At 43.7% G+C, this 26,272-nt stretch overlaps 1 protein-coding gene across 1 annotated transcript in view; it reads right to left on the reverse strand.

Moving 5' to 3' along the window:
* The window catches only part of LOC134211567 (uncharacterized), a 722,476-nt gene that overhangs the window by 42,649 nt on the left and 653,555 nt on the right, over window positions 1-26,272 (reverse strand). The window contains exon 15 of the mRNA XM_062688552.1: window positions 139-1,483. Within this exon, the coding sequence (XP_062544536.1) occupies window positions 139-1,483 (1,345 nt within the window). The remainder of the gene's footprint in view (window positions 1-138; window positions 1,484-26,272) is intronic.

Below are 26,272 nucleotides of genomic sequence, written 5' to 3' on the forward strand. Positions count from 1 at the left end.
TAAAATCTTCGATTCGGCAACGGCACGTTCTTCATTCATTCATATAATAATGGCTACAATTTCCTACATTTCCTCTAACGGTCTCACACGGACACCTCTTCGGTATACTTCGAGCGGTCGTTCAAGTCGATGACTAACCTTTTCTCGGGTGACTTTTTCTTCTTTGACTGCTGTTGGCTGGCAGTTCCGCCGTTCGCATCGACGGTGTTTGGCAGCGCCGGTGTTGATGTGGCTATTTCCGCTTCATCAGTGACACTGGCTGCCGTTACTGAGCCGGTTGCCACCACCCCACCACCAGATGAGGCGGTGGTAGTTACGATGGATGTTCTCGAGGAGCTGCACGATGGCGTTGGCGTGGAGATTGTTGATGTGTTGTGAGCATTGGTGGGCATGCCAGTTGCAGCTGCAATGGAAGTGTGGGACGTGGCTGCGGCCGGTGCGTTGGAGTACGACGGTGATATCCGATGAATACCAACTGCAGCCGGCATCTGCATGGATTCCGCGTTAACTCTTTGGAGACGTGAGCGGTTCTCGTTCTCCAAGTTATGAAGGGCGGTGGTTAATGCCGTTCGCATGAGGAAGTTTTCCTTCAAACTGTCTATTTTGTTGTTGTGACTGGCGTACAATTTGTTGAAGTTTTCTTGATTAAGATTCCTAAAGTTCCTCTCATCCACGCTTAGGGAAGAACTCGTTGTCACTAAGCCGTAACCGCTGGAGTTTTGCCTTCTACTAGAATGATTATCTATGCTATCACCGTACGAAATTTGTTTCTGCCTTTGCTTTTGCTGTTGATGCAACAGATTATCACAAGATTCGAAATTTTTCGCACTCAATTCACTAAACTTACTGCTACAAGTATTGGTTTGGCGGCCATCGGAGCCATGCTGGCCAGTTCCAGTACAGCAACCACTACTACTCAACGCTATTTCCGAGTTGCGTTTCACTAGCACTGCCCTTCCGCTATCACAGCAATCATTATGCTTAAAACTACTAACGCTTTTATTACAGTTATGCACAATCCCTTCACCATCGTGGCATTCGCACTTTTGCTCCCTTTCGTCTTCCACTTCCTCCTCGCTGCACATACATTTCAGCTGAAGATTATCTAAGTTGAAATTACTATCATCTATCGAACGATTTGTGTGATCGAAGTCGTCAGTGATCATAATCCGCGTGTTAGAGCTATTTAAACCGGATCCTCTCCGCCCTTCACTGCAGAAGGTGCCATTGGGAAGGCTGTTGGTGTTGGTGCTCTTGTCGACATGTGTTTGGCCTATTTGAGCAGGAGCGGCCATTATTGCTTTCACTCCACCCGGCGCAGGAGGAGGTTTTAGCGAGGAATTTTTGCAAATGTCTATCAAGCATGCGATCGTAGCGATGGCTACCCCTCTTTGCGGTATCCGTTCGTACAGGTGCTGAAGTTGGACTTGCAGCTGTTTGATCTCCATCACAGCCTCGTCATCCGTCAGACGACCTTCGTTCACTGTAACAAATGAAACAAATGATTATTAAATTATGTTCAAATGTAACTCATTTCATAAAGTACATGTACAATAATCATTTTCGAGACTTTTAGTTCAGTGAAGAATTGTAATCAGCATCTGAGTTCAAGCACTTGTGAGATACATAACGGTGGGTGCCAGGGTCAAAGACCTAGTTTACAACTTCTGTGAGAATCCCAAATGGATCAAATCAACATCATATTTCCTTTATGTTCAGATTTTTCAGCATTCAGCACAAACCCCACCAACATACATTATCTCATATAATAATTCGATGATATAATGAATCGCTTATTCTATTCGATGAGCTTTGAAGATCATTTGATGTGGATAGTTTTTAGCCGAATTCTTCCATCATAGTTCAGACAAGTATTGTTTGCAAAAAAAAAAAATTCATGTAATATTGTATGGAAATAGCGTTTAGCTGGGTAATCAAGAAAAGGTATTAATATGAAAAAAAAACTCTTCGAATATGTTAAACAATGTTTTGAAAATCCTTGAAAAATATTACTAGATTTTATTGTTGTCCTTTCCAATTATAATTTCTTGAGAAAAATCTGAAGGGGAGGGAGGAAGTTGTTACAATTTTTTTATTAAATATTTCACGCGTAACACATGATTAGGGCTTATAAACCAAAACCATGATGTTCGATTTTCTACTATAAATGATTCCCTCCCCAATGAATCTTCACGATAAGTTCAAATTCGTTCTTGATTTCTTAAGAAACACATTTCTAGTTATTTTGAGTGATTGTCTCAAGAACTATTTGCACCACAGTGGTATTTGAGTCCTTTGTTCGGCGCACTTAATTACCAGTCGCAGTTTTTTGCTTGGTTTTTGAGACCTATGATAAACTTAAGGCCGATGCAAATATTTAAAAACATTTTTGGCCCCCCTCCCCCTCGGATTTGTTTGCCCAAAAAAATATTTTGTGGGTGCAATCAATTAAAATTCGGATAATTTTGAGGATTCCTTAGCAAATCCGAGTAGTTTTTGATTTTTTTTTTCATTTTAATATTTATTTCTTATTATCCCCCCTTCACCTTCCGGAGACCAGCAGGACAAAATTCAAATTAAATATTTGTAACGGCCTAATAAAGATGTAAAAGACACCTGTATGACTATATCTTACTTTCCAGTGACAATTTTCAAACATGTTCAGGAACAGTAGGCTGCTGACAAATTTTTAATAATAAATATTAACTTTCATGTCAAAATTTGTGTTTCTGTCAAAATGTGTTTTTGTGTTTCAGAGTAGCCATTCGGTAAAGACACTATAAACAAAGACGGAAAATGTTCCAATTGGAATTCCAAATTTACTGTCAGTGCTATTCCAATCGAGCAGAAGACCTGTCATTCCAAAAAATCACGCAGAACATTTGGTAAGGGCTAATTTAACTTCCACAAATAAACATGTTTAAATTATTGTTGTAATATTTTTGGATCAATGTAGCCTAATAAACCCCTACAAATGGTAGAAAATGACTCTCAACTTGTTTATATTGTATTTACTATCTGATTTGCGTGGGTATAAGCGTTACTAATCATTTTTTTGAAATTAGGAAAATCACTTACACCAATTTGAAAACTTTATGCAATATGAGCAGTGTTGCGCATTCAGGGTTGCCTGTCGAATTATTTGCTCAGGGATCAGATTTCGCGTCTTTGTATATAGTGTCTTTACCATTCGGAAAGTAAGTACTGTGCGTGTGTTTCTCGTCGCGAACAGAAAAAAAATATCTACTTAATATTCGGTGGATCATGCGCTTGTATTGCACTTTGCTCCGGTCGAGACAAGTGCGATCTTTCATAGTTTGCAGTAGCTATTGGATAAGTGAGTACAGAATGCTGCACGTCGGTATAGTCGTCCAAAACGCGATCTTCAACAGTTTGCATATGCCACCGGGCACGCATGGTGAGGTGATATCACAATAGATCTAACATATGGTTGCAGTGCTTAAAATGCCCAACATGGAACAAAAACGCATGGTGAGTAGTGTTCATGCTAGGTTCATAGACACGTCAAACGATCTGGTATCGTTGTGCTTTGTGCGGTCATAAAGTTAATCAATTAATACGTGTTTGATTGTGTTCTTGCTCAGTGTGCAGATAGTTAGTTCGTTTTGCTTTGTGCGGCCGAATCGTAGTTAGTTAAAATCATTGCATTGTGTTAAGAGGGGCCCTCCTTAGCCTAGCGGTAAGATGCGCGGCTATAAAGCAAGATCATGTTGAGGGTGGCTGGGTTCGATTCCTAGTGCCGGTCTAGGCAATCTTCGGTTTGGAAATTGTCTCGACTTCCCTGGGCATGAAATATCAGCCTGATATTTTTTAAATCCTCTTCGTAATAAGTGTACGCCCCCCTGCCCATAATTTGCATACATAATTCTTAGCACATTAAAAAACCCAGATTAATCCACCTAGCGGCGATGATGCCTTTCTCGTGCATCGTAAATGTACTGAAAAAATCACATAGGAAAGGTCAAAAAAGCACTTTAGGGGAATAGATCGCATATTTTCTATCATTTTGCATGTTTTTGCATTAATTACTATGCATTCCCACAATCCTTGAATTTTTTTTTTTTCGATCAGCAATGCAAATTTTTGCGAATAAATCAGCCATTGCTAAGTTCCAAAATGTGTGTTTATCAATATGTGGATGTATATGTCAGTTTTTACGCGAAGGATGCGTTCCGCGTAAATCAAAACCGCCCAAATTCCAGAACCCACATATAAAACGCGTAAATTTAAAAAAATAGGACCTTTTAGAAGAACCGCACAACAAACTTTGTAAAAATTCCGAGGAAAAAACCCAACTTAATTCACCGAGTAGTGATACTGCCTTTCTCGCATTTGGCCAAGACACCAACCTTATATGGAGCTAATATAGTTCGATGAACCATTTTCTTCATAACTTCTAAACGCAACGGTCGATCGTTACCAAAATCAATGGTGATCAACTAGGACTTGCCCTCTGTCGAATGCAACTTGTTGCGAGAAAATCGGTTGAAGATTACTATATGAAAAGTTGTCTAATGTTTTTCCTAGATTTTGTGCACACACATACACACACACATACACACGGACAGACAGACATGTTTTTTTTTCTTCCTAAACAATGGAGGGGGAATCTGCTCAACAGACATCCTGGGTAGACCGGGAAGTGCGGGGTTAGGGATCACCGAGGGAGGCAGGACTACATCCCCGACCTGCTAAACCGTTTCCATTGCCGCCAAGCCCATAGTCCCTTCGGTACAACCAGAAAGTAATGCTTCAAAGGGGGGCCAGTGCACAACGCACCCTCGAGGTTAGCTGCGTGTCCTTGCAGCACCAAACATCGTAACTCGCTTTTTTAGAAGAACACCATGGTATCGTGCCAGCGCATTGCCGGCTTTCCAGGTGGCCTTACCACGCCCTATGTCCTCGGAAGGTGGGCAGGGTCGACTTCACGCCTGCTTCCCTCTGCACGACTGGTATCAAGAATGATGATGCCGCATGCACCCCAAATTGACCTTTCTGCGATAGGGCCTATTCGCCAGCACACAGAGGGACTTGCCGACGCGAGGCCTACGCCTGCCCCAGCCTTGACGAGGACCCCTTTCCGTCCTCGGGCTCGGAACCCGCTCGGTTGACCGACGCCGCGAAAGCGACGATACCATGTTGTTCTTCGCGCGGCCACTTGTTCGATAAAAGGATCGAGTTCGACCACAGAGCATGACCACCGGTATGACCCATGAAGCCGACTCCGATCCCTTGGACCACCTCTTATTTGCGCCTGAACTAGCCATCCTTGAGTCCACGCGCCACCTTCTGTGTAGCTCCGAGACGATTTGGGCGATAGCCGATAAAACGGCGTTCCAGCCAACTTCGTCTTTACACATCCTCCGAACTAGGTTGTCCGGGGTAGTGTCCAGACCACAAGTGGCAAGCATGTGATCACGCATTGCGGAAAACGTGAGCACACGAACAACACGTGTTCCGCCGTTTCCTCTAAACCTGCGCACACCAAACACTTGGGCGAGGCCGAGCAAGCCAGCTGCGTTACCTGCACTTTGATTTTGCAGCACGCTTAAACGCCGGGCACATCGAACCCCCCATGGGGTGCTTGCTGTTCACAGCTTTGCTGGAACAAATCAAACAATTGGGAGGGTTCGTGCAGCATTGTGCCTTATGTCCCTCCAATCCGCAGCGTCGGCAGAGATTGCTTCTGTCAGGGCCTTTGCAGTCCCATTGCTTGTGCCCCGGTTCCAGGCACTTGAAGCAAACTTCGGGTTGCTCGTATATGCGCACAGGGCATACCGACCATCCCACCTTGACGCTCCCTAACTTGACTACCTTGGAGGCGTCCGCTGCAGATAGCCGAACCAATGCTACCTGCGTCCCTGCCGGACCTTTCCGTAGCCGAACGGCTGCGGTGAGCGTCTCCACTTCACACTGTCGCCGCAGTGCCACGACGAGCTCTTCGACTTCAGTGATCTCGTCCAGGTCTTTAACCCTTAGATTCACCTCCGTCGTGAGTGCCCTCACCTTGACCGTCTCGCCTAGGACCTCCTCCGCCAACTTCTTGTAGGCGGCGCCCTTTTGCGAGACGCCCCGCTTCAGCTCGAGTATCATCTCGCCCAACCGGGTACGTCTTATTCGACAGACAGACATGTGCTCAGCTCGATTGGTATATAACACTATGGGTCTCCGAGACTAATATAAAATTTCGTATTCGGAGTGAAATAATAGCCTTTCGGTACAACTTTGTTGTACGAGAAAGGCAAAACGTAAATTCTAGAATCTGCGTAAAACAGTCGTTAAAAACGACCCACCGTGTCATAAGCAACTTCAGTGTATTACAATGTCGGTCTCAAATTCTTTATCTAATTTCGTATTAGAGTAAGCATATGGATTTAGATGTATTTATGAAGACAGAATCGTCGTCTTCGACCAGAGGTTGTACAAACTGAATACTTAAACACCTGGCAATAGACAACAGGACAGGACAGGACATCCAGTGAACCAGTGGTGAATTTATCGTTTTTCGAAAAGTTTTGTTTACTAGGGTGAATGGCGAACGAACACTCCTCACAGCATGCGTAAGGACGCCTGACGTTGCTAGCTACACGTCCACGAGATCCACGAGAAAGACAAATAATTGAAGGATTAAAAGCAAAACTAATCAACTCTTTTTTTTATACTAGTTGACCCAGCAGACGTTTTCATGCATAGAAGACTGCGTAAAACCACAGAAGAGAGATATGTCTCCACTTTCTTCAGCCAAGCTGTTCAACAGGACGTTGGCTTTGCAGAAAAAATATCGGGTGTCATGTTTGACTATACTCTGAAGACCCAGATATCTTAAACCTAGGGAAGATTTCGCTTCTGAAAGCATGAATCTGACATGTTTGAATCCTAATTCACATTGTTTGATAGTTCTGAAAACTCAGACAAGTAGCCATCCTGTATATTATGCCTGTGATTAATTTTCAGGAATACGAGATGGTCAAGGTACTCCAAAACGTTCTCGAGTCCAGCCCACGGAATCTGTCAGAAGAAAGTGTCAGTGACAACTAATATTCCATTTTCACTAGGATTTGAAACTGCTCGAAACACTGCTGCAGCTTCGACGGTGAATACTGAACAGGTGTTATGAAAACTCATATGTGAATATGTACGTTATGTGGAAGATATTGATTTGGAAAATGTATTGGAGGTAACCACTTTCCCTTCGATGGGACTCGAACCCATGACCCTACAGTGGGGTTCGAGTCCCATCGAAGGGAAAGTGGTTACCTCCAATACATTTTCCAAATCAATATCTTCCACATAACGTACATATTCACATATGAGTTTTCATAACATTGTAAATTAACGTCCAAGTCGGGTGGTTTAATCCCCGGAAATAGGCAATTACCTTTGATAGAACTGAACAGGTGTTTGGGAGTTGGTAGTGTTCTGTATACTTGTTGCTGTGGGCCCCGATACCTACACGTCCAGTGTTTTAGAACCATCTGTATATCGAATTTCCATTCTGGTTCTTTCATGATAATATGCTTGAACAAGGCTAGGAATTGCACCTTTTCTGAATTTGTTTTGCCTTTCTCGTATACTAAGTATATTGCCTTTCTCGTATACTAAGTATACGGTAAAGGCTATATGATCGCTCCAAAAACAAACTTTTTATAGAAGGCCCGGAGACCCATAGTGTTATATACCAATCGACTCAGTTCGACGAATCGAGGTGATGTCTGTGTTTTTTTTTTTTTTTTTTTTTTTTTTTATAGAGGGATGAAGGCAAATCTGCTTACAGACACCTGAAATTATCACTCAGGGAGTGGGGTTGGCGCGGTCGGCAGAAGGCCGGCCCGCCGAACCCACTAAACCCACCCAAGTAACAGAAGGTTACTTGAGTTACCCTCTCTTCACATGCCCTGTTCCCCCCGGGACTTACTGGATGTCAATACTTCGGAGGGGGGCTGTGCTCATGCACTTCACGTGTTCAGCCTCTAGCTAGCACAGCTAGTTCGCTACATTTTCTCATCGAAGAATTTTTATTCGGTTTACGCGTCTCTTGATCTTTGACGCTCCCTGTCTCTCTTCCTCATGCCATTCAGCACCACTGTATCTTTGAGCCATTTAGCTCTCGACGTGCTCGCAGCCTACTCAGATTGTCCCCGACGTCGAATCTATCTTACTCCGACAGGAAGTCCCCGGCGGCGAGAGCTTCCCCGACGACCCGTGGAAGTTTATTGCGTGTCCAACACTAATGTCTCACCTAGATAGTCCGAGGCACTTTCTCACTTCAACGGGAAACCGGTTGGGTGCCAAAGTCGGTCCAGAGATTCCGGGTGGAGCATAACGTCCGGTTCACTGGCGCTTCGACTACCCAAAACCGATTATTCGACGCGTCACGAACTACTCAGCATAGTCCCCGGCGGTGGATCTAGCCTACTCCGACTAGAAGCTTCCCGGTAGCGGAAACTCTCCCGAACGGAACTTTTGTTAACATTGAGCCGTTCGGTTCCAGCATAGTTTCCTTGACTTTTTGCTGCACTTTTTCGTTGAGCCATTTAGCTCCCAGCTAAATCGCGGGCTACTCGGATGATCCCCGGCGGCAGATCTATCCTACTCCGACAGGGAGTTCCCCGACGTTGGAATTTCCCTCGGAACCGACGACTCGCTTCTGTGTAAGACTTGTTTTTACCACTTTTAACATTTCTGGTGTTTTCCAGATCAGCGCAGGACGGGAGGCCTTTCTTACTTCAGCGAGTGACCGGTCCGAGTGCCGAAGTCGATCCAGAGATTCCGGGTGGAGCATAGCGTCCGGTTCAATGGTGCTCCGACGACCCGAAACCAGTTCTACCAACGCGTCACGTTCTACTCGGCCTAGTCCCCGACGATGGATCTAGCCTACTCCGACTAGAGGCTCCCCGGCGGCGGAAACTCTTCGATATTAATCTTCTGTATTCTTGAGCCATTAAGCTCCCAACTGGATCGCGATTTACTCAGATAGTCCCCGGCGGCGGATCTATCCTACACCGACAGGAAGTTCCCCGACGACGGAAGCTTCCCCGTGACCGACCGACGGATTATGATCGCTTCCAGACACCCTCTGGTCTTCACGCCATTTTCGCTGCAGCGATTTCATGATCTGCGTTACCACTCTTCCTATTTCGTTCCACGTATTCTCATTTTTGCACATTTCTTGCACGATGTTCTCGGGGTTTATATTACTAGCGCTGCCTACTGAGAGCACACTTCGCTCTGTCCTGAATCGAGGACAGTCGAAGAACACGTGCTCCGGTGTCTCCTCGCAGTTCGGGCAGGCCGGGCAAAGGGGGGACTCTGCGTGTCCGAATCTGTGCAGATACTTCCGAAAACATCCATGGCCCGACAAGAATTGTGTCAGGAAGAAGTTCACTTCCCCGTGTTTTCTGTCCACCCACAGCGACAGGTTCGGAATGAGCCGATATGTCCACCTTCCTTTCGAACTACTGTCCCAAGCCAGCTGCCACTTCCTCATCGAATCGGCTCTCGCAATCATGCGAGCACCAACCGTTCCTCGCAGTCTGTAGCACTCACAGTCCTCCTCCAATAAGATGTTTATGGGGTTATTCCTACTATGGCACAGACCGCATCCATCGATATGGTACGGTATGCGCTTGCCACTCTCATGGCCATCAGCCTATAGGTGCTATTGAGCCGAGTAAGGTTCCTTCTCGTGATTTCACCAGCCGCCCAGACAGGAGCTCCGTATCTGAGAATTGACGTAGATACGCTGGCCAGGAGTCTTCTCTTACTGCTACTAATCGCGGAACTGTTTGACATGATTCTGGTCAAAGCTGTGATCGCTTTAGTTGCCTTCTCGCAAGCATAATCAACGTGGCTATTGAAATTGAGCCGGTCGTCGATCATTACCCCGAGGTGCTTTACCTCTCGTTTTGAGGCGATGGTGGCTTCTCCGGCCGTAATCGTACTATACTGTACTGCTTTTCGGTTGCTGATCATCATCACTTCGGTTTTGTGATGGGCCAATGCCAGCTTTTTCCCGCACATCCAGTTTTCGATTATTTCTATCGCCTGCCCTGCTCGTACTTCTACCTCTTCTATTGTTTCACCTAATACCATGAGAGCCACGTCGTCCGCAAACCCAACGATCTTCACACCTCTTGGTAGTGTTAGCTGCAACAGCCCATCGTACATCGCGTTCCACAACGTCGGCCCCAGAATGGAGCCTTGGGGAACACCCGCTGTTATGCCTATTCTCTTCAGGCCTTCGTGTGTTTCGTAGACCAACGTCCTATTCTCGAAGTAACTCTTCAGAATTCTGCACAGGTACCCTGGAACCCCCATTCTGTGTAGGGAGCTGGCTATTGCTTCCCAGCTGGCACTGTTGAACGCATTTTTCACGTCTAAGGTTACCACAGCGCAGTAACGGTTTCCTCTCCTCTTTTGCTTCTTGGCTGCTTCAGCTGCTTCGACGACTATCCGGATGGCGTCAACTGTGGACCTGCTCTTCCGAAACCCGAACTGCATGCTTGATAATCCGTTTGCACCTTCTGTGTGGATCGCCAGTCTGTTAAGGATGACTCTCTCAAGGAGTTTTCCGACCGTGTCTAGCAGGCAAATAGGCCTGTAGGCCGATGGATCTCCGGGTGGCTTACCCGGCTTCGGCAACAGTACTAACTTTTGCCGCTTCCAGCACTCAGGAAAGTTTCCTTCGTCTATGCAATTCTGCAATGTGGTGCGAAACATGTCCGGGTTGACCTGGATCGCCGTTTTCAAGACCAGATTGGGGATGCCATCTAGTCCCGGAGCCTTATTAGTTTTTAGGCTTTTTGCTGCCGTAACTAGTTCGAGGTTAGTGACACGGGCTTCATCTCTGCTGGTGTTGGCCTCACCATAAGGTGTGGGAGGCCAGACTGGTGCTTCGTGATACGGAAACAGTCCCTCAATAATTGCTTTGAGTTTTTCTGGGCTCCTCTCTAGCGGTATCGCTGGGCCTTTAATCTTAGCCATAGCGACCCTGTATGCATCCCCCCATGGGTTTGCATTCGCGTTGTGGCAGAGCTCTTTCATGCAAGCTGCCTTACTGAGCCTAATTTCCTTTTTAAGAGCGGCTTTGGCCGCCCTAAACACTGGTCTGCGGTCTTCTCTTTCTACATCGCTGCGGGCTCTCTGCATCCTCCTCCTTGCTCGAAAACAGCTACGACGGAGCTCTGCGATCGTTTCATTCCACCAATAGATTTGCCTACGTGCATACCGTGGCTGTACCTTTCTCGGCATGGTTGCATCGCAGGCTCAGGTCAATGCTGCAACCAGCTCGTCTGGACTCAGATTTAGAAGATTGCGCTCGAATCGCATTGCTTCCGCAAACACATCCTTGTCAAAGGATTCTGTCTTCCACTTTCGCTCCTTGATACTGCTCTCGCGTGGTTCCGAGTGTACCCTCCCTCCGACACAATACAGGACCGCTTGATGGTCGCTATGCGTATAGTCCTCGCAGACTCTCCAGTTCGTGTTCCTTGCTAAGGCAGGACTGCAGAAGGTAACATCAATGATGGACTCTCTGCCATCCCTTCGATATGTGCTCGTCGAACCTTCATTAATCAAGTCTACATTGAGCCTGGCAAATGCTTCTAGTAGACTCCAACCTCTAGGGTTAGTGCAACGACTGCCCCACTCTACTGCCCAGGCGTTGAAGTCCCCAGCAATGACGACTGGCCTCCTGTCGATAAGTTCCTCTGCTACCTTATCCAGCATCCGGTTGAACTGATCAATCGTCCAACGTGGCGGTGCGTAGCAGCTACATATATAGATTCCGTTAACTTTGGCGATCACGAAGCCTTCAGCTGCGCGATACACAATTTCTTGGTATGGGTATCTTCCTACCGTACATATAGCGGCGGTTCCTGCTTCATCCGCTACCCAGTTACCGTTTCCTGGTGGGATCCGGTATGGATCAGAGATGATTGCAACGTCGCATTTCGAATCCCTCGCAGATTGCCACAGCAGGTGCTGTGCAGTATCACAGTGGTTGAGGTTAATTTGTATTACCTCCACTGTAATTTACTTGACATCGCCTGTTTGAACGCTGGACATTTTTGACCACCAGTAACATGGTCTCTGCGCTCATCGCTTCTACAGATCTGGCATTTCGGTGGCTTTTTGCAGCTTTGTGCCTTATGACCTTCTTCACCGCATCTTCTACAAAGTTTTGACCTATCAGGGCCCTTGCAGTTCCGTGCCAGGTGGCCAAACTCTTGGCACCTGAAGCACACCTCTGGTTGCTGAGAGAGGCTCAACGAACACACCGACCAACCGACTTTTATTCTGCCGATTCGCAGTGCTTTGTCAGCAGCATCTGCCGGAAGTTTTATAGCAGCGATCTGCGTGCCCGATGGACCCCTTCTTAGTCGGATTGTTATGTCAACATCGCCCAACTCGAGTTGCTCCTTCATTGCGGTAGTTACCTCGTCCGCCGTGGTAATTTCATCCAGGTCCACACATTGGAGGCACGCTTCAGGCGTCATCGCTCTCACCTGTGCCTTATCGCCAACCACCTTCTCCGTTAGCTCCTTATATGATGAGCTCTTATTCTTGGAGTCCTTTTTCAGCTCAAAGATCATGTCACCCGCCCGTGTGCGCCTGATTCTCTGTACATCTGCGCCAAAGTCCTTCAATTCCGGAGCTGTCCTTATTGTTCGCAGGACCTCCAAATACCCTTCCTCGCTAGTCTTCACCACCAGTGCTTCGCCCTTCTTCTTCACGCTTCTCTTGGTGATTTTTGCCGCTCATCTATTTTGCTGCGGCTCTTTTCGTCTTCTTTTGGACCACCTGCCAGGGGTCCCTAAGTTGCCGTCACCGGCTTGGTCCGGCTGTGCGGCAACCATTTGTTTGCGTAGAGCCTCCCTTTGTTTTTTGGAGCCTCCTGGTCGCTCGTCTCCTGGCGAGGATCTGTTCCTCTTAGGCACAGAGACCGGTGTGTCTTCCGGCCGCCCCAGCTTCCTTTCTCCGTTATTGCCAAGTCCCCCAGGGACCAATCCAGGTGTTTCCTGTAATGGCACCGCTGATAAGAGGGCGTTTTTGGCTGTAGCCAGTTCGCTCTCGGCATTTTCTGCTCTCTGCGTCAGATTATTCCAATCTGTCATTGCTGACCCGAGGGCTTTTCGGATCTTTAACACCAGCTCTTTGATATCCTTGTGCACGTTGTGTTTCTTATCGACGAACTCGTGGAGCTCTTCTGCCCATTTCTTTGCGATAAGAACCTTCGGCTGTTGTTGGGCTATGTTCCACCCATGGCTCGTGGGCAACTGCTGTTGCGATTTGTCGCGTTGTTGCTTCTGCTCCTTTATCTGCTGATGCTCGCTTTTATGATCTTGGCTGCTCACTCTAGTGGTTTTTCGCTGTAGTACCTCTCGATGCTGTTCTTCTTCTTCTTCTTCTTGGGTTTGCTGAGGCGGAGACCTCGTCAGCCCGCTTTTGGCGAACGGGTTCGCCCCACTTGCTCCTTCGTTGCTTTCTGGAATTTTATTCATGATAAAAGGGTCCCCCCTCCGGGCCGTTATCTCCACCTGCTGTAGGTAGTCGCCTGTTGTGATCCCATGGGTCCCTATGTAAACAGTGAGGTCCATGCAAGGGTTGACTCCGGTGCCTTATAGCACCGTGTTCAGAGCCGGATCGGCGTAAATCAGGAATGCTACATCTGAACCTACTACCCACCGATATTGGTGGCAGATTTTGAGCGTTACCGGAGGCCTGCCAGGTTGTTTATCGGGACGGAGGCAGTCGAACTATTAGCCTGCTTGCCATTTCAAAAAGATGTCACTCGTTTTTACTCAGGAAGCAGAATAGCTCGACCGTCAGCTCATAGACACCTAATCCTATCCATAAATCAAGATTCATCCGATGACGTTTGCCGTTGACCAGTATACCATAATCAGGATCTTACTGGTATCAATCCTGATGTGCCGGTTGGCACTCCTGCTGGGCTTGTGTGCTTTGAGCGGCGCACGGTCGCTTTGGTAGAGCCTGCTTACGGACTCATGCAGCTTTTTATAGAGGTTTAACAGAGCCCACTGTCAAACCCCACCACGTCCTAGGCAGGCTCCCTAACTCGCAGAGGCCGTGGGGAGGGGTCGTCAAGCCCTTGGACATAGTCCCTGCTGCCCGTAGGTGATGTCTGTGTGTGTGTGTGTGTGTGTGTGTGTGTGTGTGTGTGTGTGAGTGTGTGTGTATGTGTGTGTATGTGTGTGAGTGTGTGTGCGCAAAACTACTCAAAAAATGTCACTCATTTTTCGGGCACTTATCCTCAACCGATTTGCTTGCAACAAGTTGCATTCGACGCAGAATCCTGTCCCATTGTTTCCTATTTGAAATTGGCCAGATCGGACTATGGGATCAGAAGTTATGGCCAAAATACAAATTCATACGAAAAAATCGCGTAAAATATGTCACTCATTTTTCGGGCACTTATCCTCAACCGATTTGCTCGCAACAAATTGCATTCGACGCAGAATCCTGTCCCATTATTTCCTATTTGAAATTGGTCAGATTGGACTATGGGATCAGAAGTTATGGCCAAAATACAAATTCATACAAAAAAATCGCGTAAAATATGTCACTCATTTTTTGGGAACTTATTCTCAACCGATTTGCTCGCAACAAGTTGCATTCCATGCAGAATCCTGTCCCATTGTTTCCTATTTGAAATTGGCCAGATCGAACTATGGGATCAGTAGTTATGGCCAAAATACAAATTCATACGAAAAAATCGCGTAAAAAATGTCACTCATTTTTCGGGCACTTAGCCTCAACCGATTGCTCGCAACAAATTGCATTCGACGCAGAATCCTGTCCCATTATTTCCTATTTGAAATTGGCCAGATAGAACTATGGGATCGAAAGTTATGGCCAAAATACAAATTCATACGAAAAAATCGCGTAGAAAATGTCACTCATTTTCCGGGCACTTATCCTCAATCGATTTGCTCACAACAAGTTGCATTCGACGTAGAATCCAGTCCCGTTGTATCCTTTTGAAAATTGGCCATATCGGACTATGGGATCGAAAATTATACCATTTTTTTATGAAAAAATCGCTAAAAAAATGTCACTCATTTTTCAGGCACTTTTCCTCAACCGATTTGCTCGCATTTGCATTCGACGCAGAATGTCTCATATTTTCTTATTGAAAATTAGGCAGATCGGACTATGGGCTTAGATGTTATGGTCAAATTACTATTTATTGTGTAAAAGAGTTCAAAAAAGTCTAGCTCACTTTCTTAGCACTTATACTTCATCTATTCCCCAAGCAACACAATTTCAACAAATCTGGTTGCAGTAACCATATTGTGACTGAATCCGGTCATATATAAGTTACTGTGATTGATGTGCAATATGTGTGCTTCTCAGGTCGCTCGCAACAGATTGCATTCGACGCAGAATCTTGTCCCATTGTTTCCTATAGAAACTTGGCCGGATCGTACAATTGGGTCAAAAGTTATGGCGAAAATACTAATTTTAAAACTACTAAACAAAATGCCATTTTTTGCTCTTATGCTCATCCGATTTGTTTACAACAAATTGCGTTTGGCGAGAATTTTTTTTATGCATATAAACAAATATGAAAAATAAGACCAATCCACATATTGGTGTTATTTGAGATTTTTCCAAACCTTTTGAACGAACGAGAAAGGCACCATCACCGCTAGGTGGATTAATCTGGGTTTTTGATATAGTAATTAGAGTGGGCGCAGTTGAATGGAAAAACGTAAACTTCGTCCGATCAAGTGAGATCAAGGTTTTTCTGAATCGTTTTGGGACCCCAATTAACTGTGCAAAATATGGGCTTGATTTATTGCAACCTTGCATGCTGCATCGCGTTTTAAATTTACATGGAGATTAGTATGGGAAAACGTACTTTTTTACATTTTTGCTCTTAGCGGCTTCAATTTATCATCAATCACGTGACTCAATACGTTAGCATATAGTCCGGAAGATATCGAAAGACTTTGCCGAAGAAGGTACGTAGCTGGAAGGTCTACAAAAAATGGTACTACGATTCGAAAATTGATTGTTCAAACCATATTCAAACCATATTTCTGCCAGCACTACCGGACAACCTATGGTTATCGAAGGGCAAAACCCATCTTTCTTCTTGTCGGATTTTTTTTGTGAAATAATTTCGGATAGCTCCCATTAGCTCTATAGCCCTATAAGATCAGTTAATTTGAAATAACACTCAGTTAAATTATTGGTCTACTTAGTATGGCAGTGCTGGCAGAATAAACGATTTTTTGCATATGGTTTGAACACTCAATGTTCGAAGCGTTATAACTTTTTTCGTGGACGTTCCAGCAACGTGCCTTCTTCAGCAAAGTTTTTCGGCATCCTTTGGGTTATACTTTAACGCAATGTGCCACTTGGTATAATGTGAACTTGAACTATCGATTTTTCTTTTCCACTTCCCCAGTGTACCTTACAAATATATGGATCAAAAATCTGTCTATGTTTCGAATTAAAACGACACGAAATTTCCGCGGCTCACAATTTGGCTGCATTTACGGAATCAAAAATAAAAATGGTAATATTGCAAATATTTCATCATATAGGCAGTAAATAATTCCATTTAGTTCAACTATCGAGTTAAGTTACGTGTTCTACTCTCGGCGCTATAGCAACATCAGGAATAGCGTGAAAAACTCGATTTCCGCGAGAGCATACTTTGGATTTCAACTGCAGACATAATACCATTTTTCTTCTGACTGCGATAATGTGAAACCCGAAGCAATAAATTGTAAGTTTGTTTGAATTCGTTCGAAAACCGCGTGTGTTGAATCGAGCGAAAGATATTTTTTCTCCACTGTATTCCAATCAATTTTGGGATTGATCGTGAATAAGTGAACCCTAAATGCAATTTGTGAACATTAATCACGGACGTTAGCTGACAGAAAATGTTTGTTAATGTCCTTTTCCTTTACGTAGGGTAAAATGCCCAATAGTGGACCCCCTAGTAGCGGAATTTTGCTCTTCCTGTCATAATGAGTAGAAATTTTCAACATATTAAAGCTGCTTGATATCTAATAACAAGTTCTGCATATCCTCTTTATGATACATACAAAAACACTCAAATACACGACGTTATTCGTTGAAATTATCATTTTAAAGTCTGACTGAATTCGTCCTATAGTAGACCCCCTGGGGGTCCATAATAGGAAATTGCTTGCCTATAGTCGACACTTCATTTGATTTTCATGTTTCGTTTCGGGACGTTCTTCTTCCCTATTATGGACCCCCAAAATATTCCTATAATGGACACTCTCGTGTTTATTTTTTATAGAAATGTAAAAAATCATCCAATTTTACTGTCCATACCATTTCCAATGCATGTAGTCAAATCATAGGACTGTAAGGTAGGTTCCCCCGATGGAATTTCATAGTAAAATGTTTACATTGTGCTGTAATAATGCAAAAATGGCTGGAGGGTCCACTATTGGTTGGGGGTCCACTATTGGGCATTTTACCCTATTCAATTTCAGTCGTGATACTCCGCGAGTGCCATCAGCTTCTCTGCTGCACTCATGTGTACCCATTACGAAACGGTATTATGTTAACAAGGTAAAAGGCATCATCCACTCAAATCGCCATCAAATCCTGATGGACTGTGATTTTTTTCTGTGAAAATATGCTCAAAGGGTTGCAACTTCATTTTATGGATTCGTTATAAATTCAAAATCCTGATAAAAACAACCTTGCCTCGCAAAAGTCATGAATGTTGGTGGCTGATGGGTTTTATCCAGCTCAGCTTACACAAAATATCCAAACGAAAACCTGTATTATCGCTGTCCGATTTTTGCAAGCATGAAAAATTCTATTGGTTTCCCTGCTAGCTGGCGAGTGCAAATCATAGCAACTGATGAAAGTGGGACGGTTGTTGAAACGAAAACAAATAGGTGGGCGATGATGGCGAGATTAGATGCTGCTTTGAGAGCAAAGTTTATTTTTGGCCAATTGAATTCATGAGTGGCTTCACGTTGCACCATCATGTAATTCGTATTCAAACAGCATTTGTACTAAATTGAAATAACATTTTCTCTGAGTTCGCAGCGTAAGTTCGTCGTAATTGAGAGTTTACGAACAAAAATGCACCCTAGCTCGGTTTTTCGGATCACAGGTTTACTATTTTAGGAATTTCACCACGTAGTTCCCATATCCATCTTATACCTTCCACAACTCGCTTCAACTTTCATAACACGAGAACTCGCGTGTTGTAAAAAGTTCAACAGTCCTAAAATGCGTTACCAATGAAGCCAATTCAAATGATATCAACGTGATTTTTTTCGGGAAAATAATAAAGAAGATATATACTCTCAATGAGGACATTTTTTTAGTCCAATGGATCTTCTGCTGGTCCTCCGGAAGATCCGGAACCAACGCAACACCGGTGAAAATAGTCCATCTTTTCAATAAATGGCGCAATGTTTCTTATAAGAATTCTAAAAACTCTAAACCCATCTATAATCCCATGCGGCCCTATGAGTCATGAAAAAAAAAAATGATTTAGAATTCTTCCACTGAGCGGCGCTAGTGTATATGAAAATACCAGTTTGGTTCGATATCTCGGGATTTATGGGATTCAGGAAATTTCCATGGAAGATGTTCCAGAAGATGCATATAATACAAAGTTGTCCAAGGATTGGAAACCAATTTGTTGAGAAGCTAATTAGTTTAAAATTCATCCGCAAGATGGCGCTACTGTACATGAGAGATCAGTTTGGTTTAATATCTTAGGATCTATCGGTTTTGGAAAGTTGCTCGAGCATTGGAAACCAATATATTGAGAAACTTTTTAGTTCAGAATTGAGCCGTAAGCCGTAAGGATTCAAGGACTTGCAGCATGACAGATGTTGCACAAGGACGCGTCAATGCAAAGTGTCTAGTTGTCAAAATTGTGATGGCAGCGCACACCTCACACCATCCGCGCTGCCGAGAAAAATCATCTTAACCATTAAAAATATGACATTTCAGATCCATTTTGAAGTATTTTCTTTCACAAAATACAATGCAATTGTTATTTTTGTGTTACTTTCTTCTGATTCAATATATCGATATCAAAAGCAAAAATATCGATATGACCGATATATTGAGAGCAAAATATCGATACAAAAATATCGGATATCGAAACAAAAATATCGATAATCCGATATATCGGAAGTATCAGAACGTCCCTATTACAAACACATCATACTTATCGAATAACTTAAATTAGACAAGGTATTGATTTGGTATTCAATATCTCTCGAATACCTGATGTGGTTTTTATCATCAATGACTACTTTTTAACATTGGCGTAACTACCTCCGATGCCTAGGGAGGGCTATAGCCCCTTTAAATTTTTTCTCGAAATTGAACCTCTTTTTGAAAATTTTCGAACATTTTAACATCTCATGAAGTTATCAGCGGTAATGTGACAAATGCAGCCCAAACCACCTAAGGCAATTGCGGATCCATCACACTCATTCATATTATTCGCTTTTCTCAATCACGTGAGCAACAACTCACAGTCTATGTTTAATTGCGCTCGACTAGCGTCAGGCAGTGGATATATTTGCATGCTTCATAAATATTCTATCTATCTCAAATGAAAAAAAAAAAATAATAATGCAACTTTCCATGGATTCCGCCGAGAATTTTCCAAGAATTCTGTTGACAATCCTTTAGTGATCCTGACTGGAATGTTCCAGGGACTCCGACGGGAATCTCTAGATATTTCGATGAGAATACCGATGGGAGCCTCCAGGGATCCTGAAGGGAATCCACCAGAGATTTCGGAGGGAATGTTTCAGGAATTCCAACGGACGAGAATGTACCAGGGATCCTTCACCCTCCAGGAATTTCGACGGGAATATTTCAGGAATTTGAAGGGAAATATTCCAAGGATTTCGTCGAAAACCCTCCAGGAATTCCAATATGATGGTTCCAGGTATTTCATGAGCAATGTTCCAGGGATAAAGACGCATATCGTCGAAGGATTCCGAAGCAATCCGTCGAAGGACTTCGAAGCAAATCGTCTAGCGACTCCGAATTAATCATTCAGTTATTTCGAAAAGAATCCTCCAGCGATCCCGAAGGGAATCCTCTAAGGATGTTGAAGCAAACCGTTGAGGGATTCCGATGCAAATCATCAAAGGATTTCGAAGCAAATCGTCGAATGGTTCCTAAAAAATTTCGTTAAGGGACTCTGAACAAAATATATGAGAAATTCTGAAGCAAACCGTCGATGTATTCCGAAACGAAACGTCGAATGATTCTGAAGCAATTCTTCGCGGGATTCTGAAGCTAATCGTCAGCCGGATTCCTTATCGTCTAGAGATCCCAACGCAGATCATTTGCAAAACGTCGAGAGACTCCGAATTAAATCTTCAAAGGATTACAAAACAAATCGCCAAAGGATTCTGATTTGTCAAGGAATTCCTAAACCAATCTTAAAACGAATCTGGAGATATTCCGGAGCAAATCAACGATTGGATGGATTTTAAAGGGTATTTTTCACAGATTCCCAAGGGTATTGCTTAACAATACAGTAGGATTTCTGGATTCTTCTGGATTACGATTGGAATACTTCGATGAATCCGAAAAGAATTCCTTAGACATTGAAGTGAGAATTCTTCTCGTATTCTGATGAAAATCCTTCCCGGATGCTGATGGGAATCTTTCTCAGAATTCAGAAACAAGCCAATTTTTCTTCCACTCATTTCATTAAGTATGATAGAGTGAATATGAGAGATAACTCTTTAGTCTTCAAAATTTTTCGGTAATTCATTATGCTATATGTTGAAAACTGATATCACTGCTAACTAACTTATCAAATCATAGGGGGGGCTAATTTTTTTCTAGAGAGGGCTAAGCCCCCCCTAGCGCCCCCTTATTTACGCCAATGCTTTTTAAGTATTATTATGTTAGAATTCATCATTCATTGGTTTGCGCAGTACATATATTTTTGGGCTACTATTATACCTTTGGCGAAGGTGACGATCTCGGTGGTCTAGTGACTACCGCTTCTGCCTTATAAGCAGGAGGTCGTGGGTTCAAATCCAGGCTCGTCCCTTTCCTACTTTGTATTTCTATCTTAGTTCTTTCTGTGTTTCACGTTATACCAAAACGATTCCTACTGTTATAACCTTCCACGCAATCCCAAAAACCTCCCGTGGCACCTATGAGAGGTCGTAGAGTTCTCTGCATCTTTCGTAAGTAGGAGTCCAACAAACCATCCTTCCCCTTCCTCAGCATTCGCAAGGACGTGGCCAGGACAGATCTCGACTATTGGAGAGTTCATTGCTGGCGTCTAAGAGTTAGTGATTAGTCCCAAATCAATATCTGTGGTAACGGATGAAAGTGATGCTACTCTCATACAATAGTCTTGGCTTGTACCACCTACGAGGTTGTGCGAACTGCCAAATGCTAATGCTGATTATTATACCTTTGGCGAAGGTGGAAAACTCTATGCAATATTTTATGGTAAAGAGCATTGAACTCCCTGGTCATTATCAGAAATTGTTTAGAAGAAAATCGTTGGTCTAGGACGAACTGTACAAAAGACCATTCACGGACGTTCTAATTTTGCGGAAAAGCCGTCTGGTAGCCACCTGCGGCCGTTGCAGGCATTTTTTTCTGCAGATTTCTCTGGTAAAGTATTCATTATGTTGCTGCTATTTCCGGAAAACATTGAATTTCCGATTTTCTTTGACAATCCGAAAAAAATCCATAATCCTTGAAATCCAAAAAAAAAAGCTCGGTAAACCCTGAAATTTCAAGGAGAGGTAACTAAAATGTAAAAGGACAGGAAACACCGTCTTCGACCAGAGGTCGTACAGACTGAGCACTTAACACTTAGCATGAGACAACAGACAGGACACATAACACTCGATCACGAAAAGTTTCCTCCTTACCGGGGGGAATCGAACCTATACTTCCTAGTACATGCGTCTAGACGATTGACGTCGCTAACCGCACGGCCATGAAGCCCACAATAATTTGAAATTATTTCTAATGGACATGTAAAACTCGAAAGCCTTATGTATCTATACTGCCGCTAACCGCAAGTCGAGCACATCTGTATATGGAGGCCCATATACAGATGTGCTCGACTTGCGGTTAGCGGCAGTAAAGCTCTTAAGTTTTTTACGTATTAAAGTTATTGGGAATCCCACGACATTTCTAGATTTTTATGTCAGAGGTGTTCAAGTCGTTACTGGATGTATTGAAATAGCTATTTGGTAGGCCAACTTGCGGACAGTTGAACAAAAACAATAACTTTTTTTGTGTTTGACTGTAAGAATAGAAAAAAAGTTAGCCCCCCCTCCCCCTAATTTTTTTCATTAGTTACGCCAATGCATATGACTCGTTAGGGTAAATTACATTTTCAGTCGAATGATCTCTATTTTATGGGCTTCATGGCCGTGCGAATAGTGGCACCAGTAGCCGTTTGGGCGTGCTGAGAAGCGTGGGTTTGATTCCCGCCATAATGAGGAGAAAACTTTTCGTAAAGCGAATCACTGGTCCACTGGGTGTGGCGTAAATGTCATGTACGTTGGCTTATGCTAGGTGTTAAGTAATCAGTCTTGGCGACCTCTGGTCGAAGACGGCGATCCTGTCTTTTATTCGGCCAAATTAAATTGCCTAATTGCCAGATGGGATTCAGCCTTATGGTTTCCCGCATAATCATGGACCATACGTAGACCACATCTGCTATAATTGAAGAGAATAAGTGTGATTGTAGCGATGGTCTCACTAATAGTAGTTAACTATAAATGGACAGTCTCATATACTATTTCAACAGCAGCTCAGATGGTAAACGGCCAAACGACCATATGAGTAATAGGCGGTTAAGTATAATTAACATTTAAATCAGGTCGTTTTTTCGAACAAAATTTTCGATGTACCATACATCAGTTGGTAGATGTACAATTGCAGAACTATATAATTACACATCGACAGCATGTTATGTATTAACAGTAAGTGTTGATGTAGAGCTGGTATGGTGAATTCAGCTTAAAATTGTATGCTAACAATGAAGTGAATAGTGACAATATATCTTATAACGCATATGTAATTTTGAATATATGGTATGTCGTTTTTCATTATGCGGGTTATTCGGCCAAACTACTGTTAGCCCCATTATTGGACGTTTGTGCAAAATGATTATAAGGCCGAAAACTGATTGCTGAAAGTTACATACTGTCGAATGATGGCCGAACTGGTAATTTGGCCGAAATGGTAGTTTGCTTCCCTGGGAAGCTTACCAGACTGATCAAAGCAACGATGGATGGTGTGCAAAACTGTGTGAAAATTTCGGGCGAACACTCCAGTTCGTTCGAATCGCGTCGGGGACTAAGACAAGGTGATGGACCTTCGTGCCTGTTGTTCAACATTGCGCTAGAAGCTGTCATGTGGAGAGCCGGGTGTAACACCCGGGGTACGATTTTCAGCAGATCCAGTCAATTTATTTGTTTCGCGGATGACATGGACATTGTCGGCCGAACATTTCTAGACCAACAATTGAAAAGGGCGTAACAGCCAAAATTTGATCCCTCCAGTATTTTGTCTATGTATATAGCTATGTATGTAGCTAAAGATTCCGAAGGAATAAGTTTTGGCTGTTACGCCTTTTTCAAATGTTGGTCTAGATTTGCAAAGGTGGCAGAACTGTACACCCGCTTGAAACGTGAAGCAACAAAAGTTGGACTGGTGGTGAATGCGTCAAAGGCAAAGTACATGCTTGTGGGCGGAACCGAGCGCGACAGGGCCCGCCTGATAAGCAGTGTTACGATAGACGGGGATACCTTCGAGGTGGTTGAGGAATTCGTCCACCTCGGATCCTTGCTAACGGCTGATAACAATGTTAGCCGTGAAATACGAAGGCGCATCATCTGTGGAAGTGGGGCCTACTACGGGCTCCAGAAGAAACTACGGTCAAAAAAGATTCGCCACCGCATCAAATGTGTCGTGTACAAGACGCTAATAAAACCGGTTGTCCTCTACGGACATGAAACATGGACAATGCTCGAGGAGGACTTGCAAGCACTCGAAGTATTCGAGAGACGGGTGCTTAGGACCATCTTTGGCGGTGTACAAGAAGACGGTGTGTGGCGGCGAAGAATGAACCACAAGCTCGCCCAGCTCTACGGCGAACCCAGTATCCAGAAGGTAGCTAAAGCCGGAAGGGTACGATGGACAGGACATGTTGCAAGAATGCCGGACAGGCGACTTGGCGAGCGTGGGGCGCATTCGAGGATGGAGAGATGCGACCTCGAACCGAGTATTGTGGCGTCAAATTGTTGATTCAGTGTTATCTGTTTAGATGTAGACTAAATAAATGAAAATGAATGGTAGTTTGTAAGCAAGGCCAATTCATCCGGCAGAATTTGTCTTTTGGCAAAAAAAGTCATTTGGCCGAACAAGGATTAATCGAAGTAGGCTCTGCGCGTGGCAGGTCGTGTTTTGTTTTCTGGCAGCATATTTTTTCTGTTTTGTTTTCGCTGATATTTTTGGTGTCGGCTAGTCCTATGCCGCCGGGACACGGGTCTCGCTGAAGTTAGTGATCGAACTTTCTATGCGCAGCCGCGCGCGGGTGCTTAATGGAACGTACACACGGTCAAGCAGTTTGACCAACATTGACTCCACCTCTCGTTTATTCAAACATCCATCAAGTTTTGCCAACAGCGGCACGAACAATCAATTTATTCGACCAACAATATAACACACGAACGACCGAAGCGCCAACTTGAGCACCAACCATCAAAAAATATATGGGGGTTTGTGCAACTTCACTACAAATGCTCAAACATGTTCGGCGAACCTTGACTCCACCCCCGACAACTCAAACCAAAATCAAACCGTTTTAATTTTTTCCAACCGAGCCGCCAACTGTCAAATGGTTGTTCGAACAACTTCATACACGTTCAAACAAAGCAGCAACCGAAGCGTTTTCTTGGGGGCGGAGTCAATGTTCGTCAAACTGCTTGACTGGTGTGTACGTTGCATAATGTTGATCATTATTGAATTAGAAATATTATTGGTTTCTCGAGTGATACTGTTCCATTGCATGGATTGGTGGTCAAACCACTGTATTGCACTGTCCCTATAATAGTTTGAAGCTACGATGCTCGGTTCGCGGCCATATGCTGTGTGTTACTGTCAATGTGCTGCATTTGGAGGCGGCTTGCACTGGTACAGTAAGGATCAGGTCAGGTATGAAATTACGTGAATTTGGTAAGCGTGTTGCACGAAAAATTGAAACATGCGTCGATTGCGACTGGTCGCAGAATTTCGCGAATTTTGAAAATAATTGTTAGAAACATGCCTATCCATTTCTCAAATCGTGTATATTCGCGTCCAGAAGCCTCTTGTCCAGAGCGTTGGCATCGTTTTCATTCCTGTGACTGCGATCGTGGAAATTATCCGCAGTGTGTCGGTTATGTCTTTTAGTCTGTTGATCCCAACAAACATTCACTAGTTGAACTAACATCAGTGTGATGATTTAATTCAGCGCTGTGTTGAATTATGTCTGTACTATTTCTTATCACAACTTCTGTTCAAGCTTTGTTCACACAATTTTGGCGAATTTATACAACTACATCATCTCATTTTGAAAAACAACTTTATTAACTGATTCGTTAAACATTTAATAAGCATTTTACTAAGCCTCAATTCAGCTACATGTGAATTCCTCGAAAATAATAACGCATAGAAGGTAACATCAGTAAGATCTTCAATGAACGTATTTTGAAGCAATTGCTATTTTCATTTAATCATTTTAAAATTTTCCTAAATCGGGTCTCGAACTGCTGTCATTTGATCATCCGCCGGTAACGTTGTCATCCGCGCCATCCTTGATTTGTTAGATATGGCTCACTCAATGCATAACATAAATAATCTTATTGCTGAATATGAATCATAATTGGACTCTTATTCAATAAGTCGATCTGTCAAACTACAGTTTGTTAATAACTGTACAATTTTTTATTTCAACCATTGTTCAACCAGTCATAACCATCGCACACTAGGAAAAATACGTAAAAATAATGTCGATAAACGATAAAATAAAATCCGTCCCCAATGCTATTTATGAATTTATGAAAATAAAATCAATGTATATTCGGCCTTCCTCCGAATCTCTTGATAATCGGTTGCGATATGATTGTGAAATGCTAAGATAATTTCAATTATTTCGCCGCAATAAAAATCAACATCCATGCGATAATATTGGGATTCCACACATCAAAGA

The sequence above is a fragment of the Armigeres subalbatus genome, chromosome 2 (assembly GCF_024139115.2).
Source record: "Armigeres subalbatus isolate Guangzhou_Male chromosome 2, GZ_Asu_2, whole genome shotgun sequence".
NCBI lineage: Eukaryota > Metazoa > Arthropoda > Insecta > Diptera > Culicidae > Armigeres > Armigeres subalbatus.